General features: G+C 46.9%; 1 protein-coding gene across 1 annotated transcript; it reads left to right on the top strand.

The window, feature by feature from the left end:
- Positions 1-594: 594 nt before the first annotated feature.
- Positions 595-1,170, top strand: LOC114881530. Its single transcript, XM_029198351.2, has one exon. It carries the CDS (start codon positions 595-597, stop codon positions 1,168-1,170), a length of 576 nt encoding a protein of 191 aa, XP_029054184.1.
- Positions 1,171-1,504: the final 334 nt, after the last annotated feature.

Raw genomic sequence — 1,504 nt, 5'->3', positions numbered from 1 at the left:
CTCCGAACACGAACAGAACAGAAAGGCGTCTATACACCAACCAAACCAAATTCGTCGATCAAATCTTCACCAGTAATCCTGGCCCCAGATGAGGTTCGACACGCAGAACTTTTTTGGCTGAGACAAATGCAGCAGGAGATGTTCCCCGAAGAGCTCAAAACGCTTGTTTCGTCTGGAACCGTAAAGAAATCGAGTTCAATCCGATCCCTAGCTCCATACGTAGATGCGAACGACTTAATCCGTGCCAAAGGGCGACTCGCACATACGCAATTACCCGGAGAAGCAAAAACTCCAATCATTCTCCGCTCCCATCCTCTCCTAACACTTCTAATTGAACATACACACCGTAAACTGCTACATGCAGGGCCCCAGCTTACCTTAGCTTGCTTACGTAATCATTATTGGATCGTGCGTTCAAGAACAACAGTAAGAGCCGTTCTCTATAAATGCGTTGCATGTACACGTGAACGAGCCACCGTGCCTCATGAGCTCATCGGGGACTTGCCAGCACCTCGCGTAAACTGATTTAACGTGCATGTGGAACGTGCATTCATTCATACCGGGGTCGACTATGCAGGCCCGATCCAAATTAGAATGGCACTAGGTCGTGGACACAAATCTACGAAAGCATATATAGCAGTTTTTATATGTCTTACAATTAAAGCGATTCATATTGAACTCGTAAGTGACTACAGCTCGTCAGCATTCCTAGCAGCTTACCAAAGATTTGTGTCTCGGCGAGGTTTTCCAGTGGCGATGTACTCGGACAACGGAACGACATTTCAAGGCGCGAATCGTGAACTCACGTCCGCGTACCATTCTGTAATTCAGAACTCGGATCTCAGAAACAATCTAGCGTCGCGCGGCGTTGCATGGCACTTCGTGCCCCCGAATGCACCTCACTTTGGAGGCTTGTGGGAGGCCGCCGTAAAAAGCCTAAAACACCACATGAAACGCACTATAGGGTCTTATACGTTAACGTTCGAAGAGATGTCAACCTTATTGTGTCGCATAGAAGCGTGTTTGAACGCACGACCATTAGCACCAATGTACGAGTGCATTGATGACTGTCAAGCGTTGACACCAGGCCACTTCTTAATCGGGACCCCTCTTGTTGCACCACCAGAACCAAGCGTACTCGAGCTGAGGGATAATAGGTTATCTCGCTAGCAACTCGTGCAAAAATTAACCGAAACATTCTGGAAATCGTGGCAAAACGATTACTTACATACGTTGCATCAGCGTCCAAAATGGCAGACTGTGAAAAAACTGTTAACGGTCGGCCAACTAGTTTTGATCCGAAATCCGAACCTACCTCCCAGCAAATGGGAACTCAGACGCATCATCGCGTGCCATCCAGGCGAAGATAAACTTGTACGCGTCGTCACAGTAAAAACAGCACGATCCGAATACAAACGTTCTATATCAAAACTCTGCTTCCTACCGTTTCCTATCAATGGCGAGACAAATAATACGATGTAGTAAAAGTAACTGCGTAGTAAAA

The sequence above is a fragment of the Osmia bicornis genome, chromosome 1, assembly GCF_907164935.1.
Source record: "Osmia bicornis bicornis chromosome 1, iOsmBic2.1, whole genome shotgun sequence".
Taxonomy (NCBI): Eukaryota; Metazoa; Arthropoda; class Insecta; order Hymenoptera; family Megachilidae; genus Osmia; species Osmia bicornis.
This window is presented reverse-complemented; position numbering and strand designations above follow the sequence as displayed.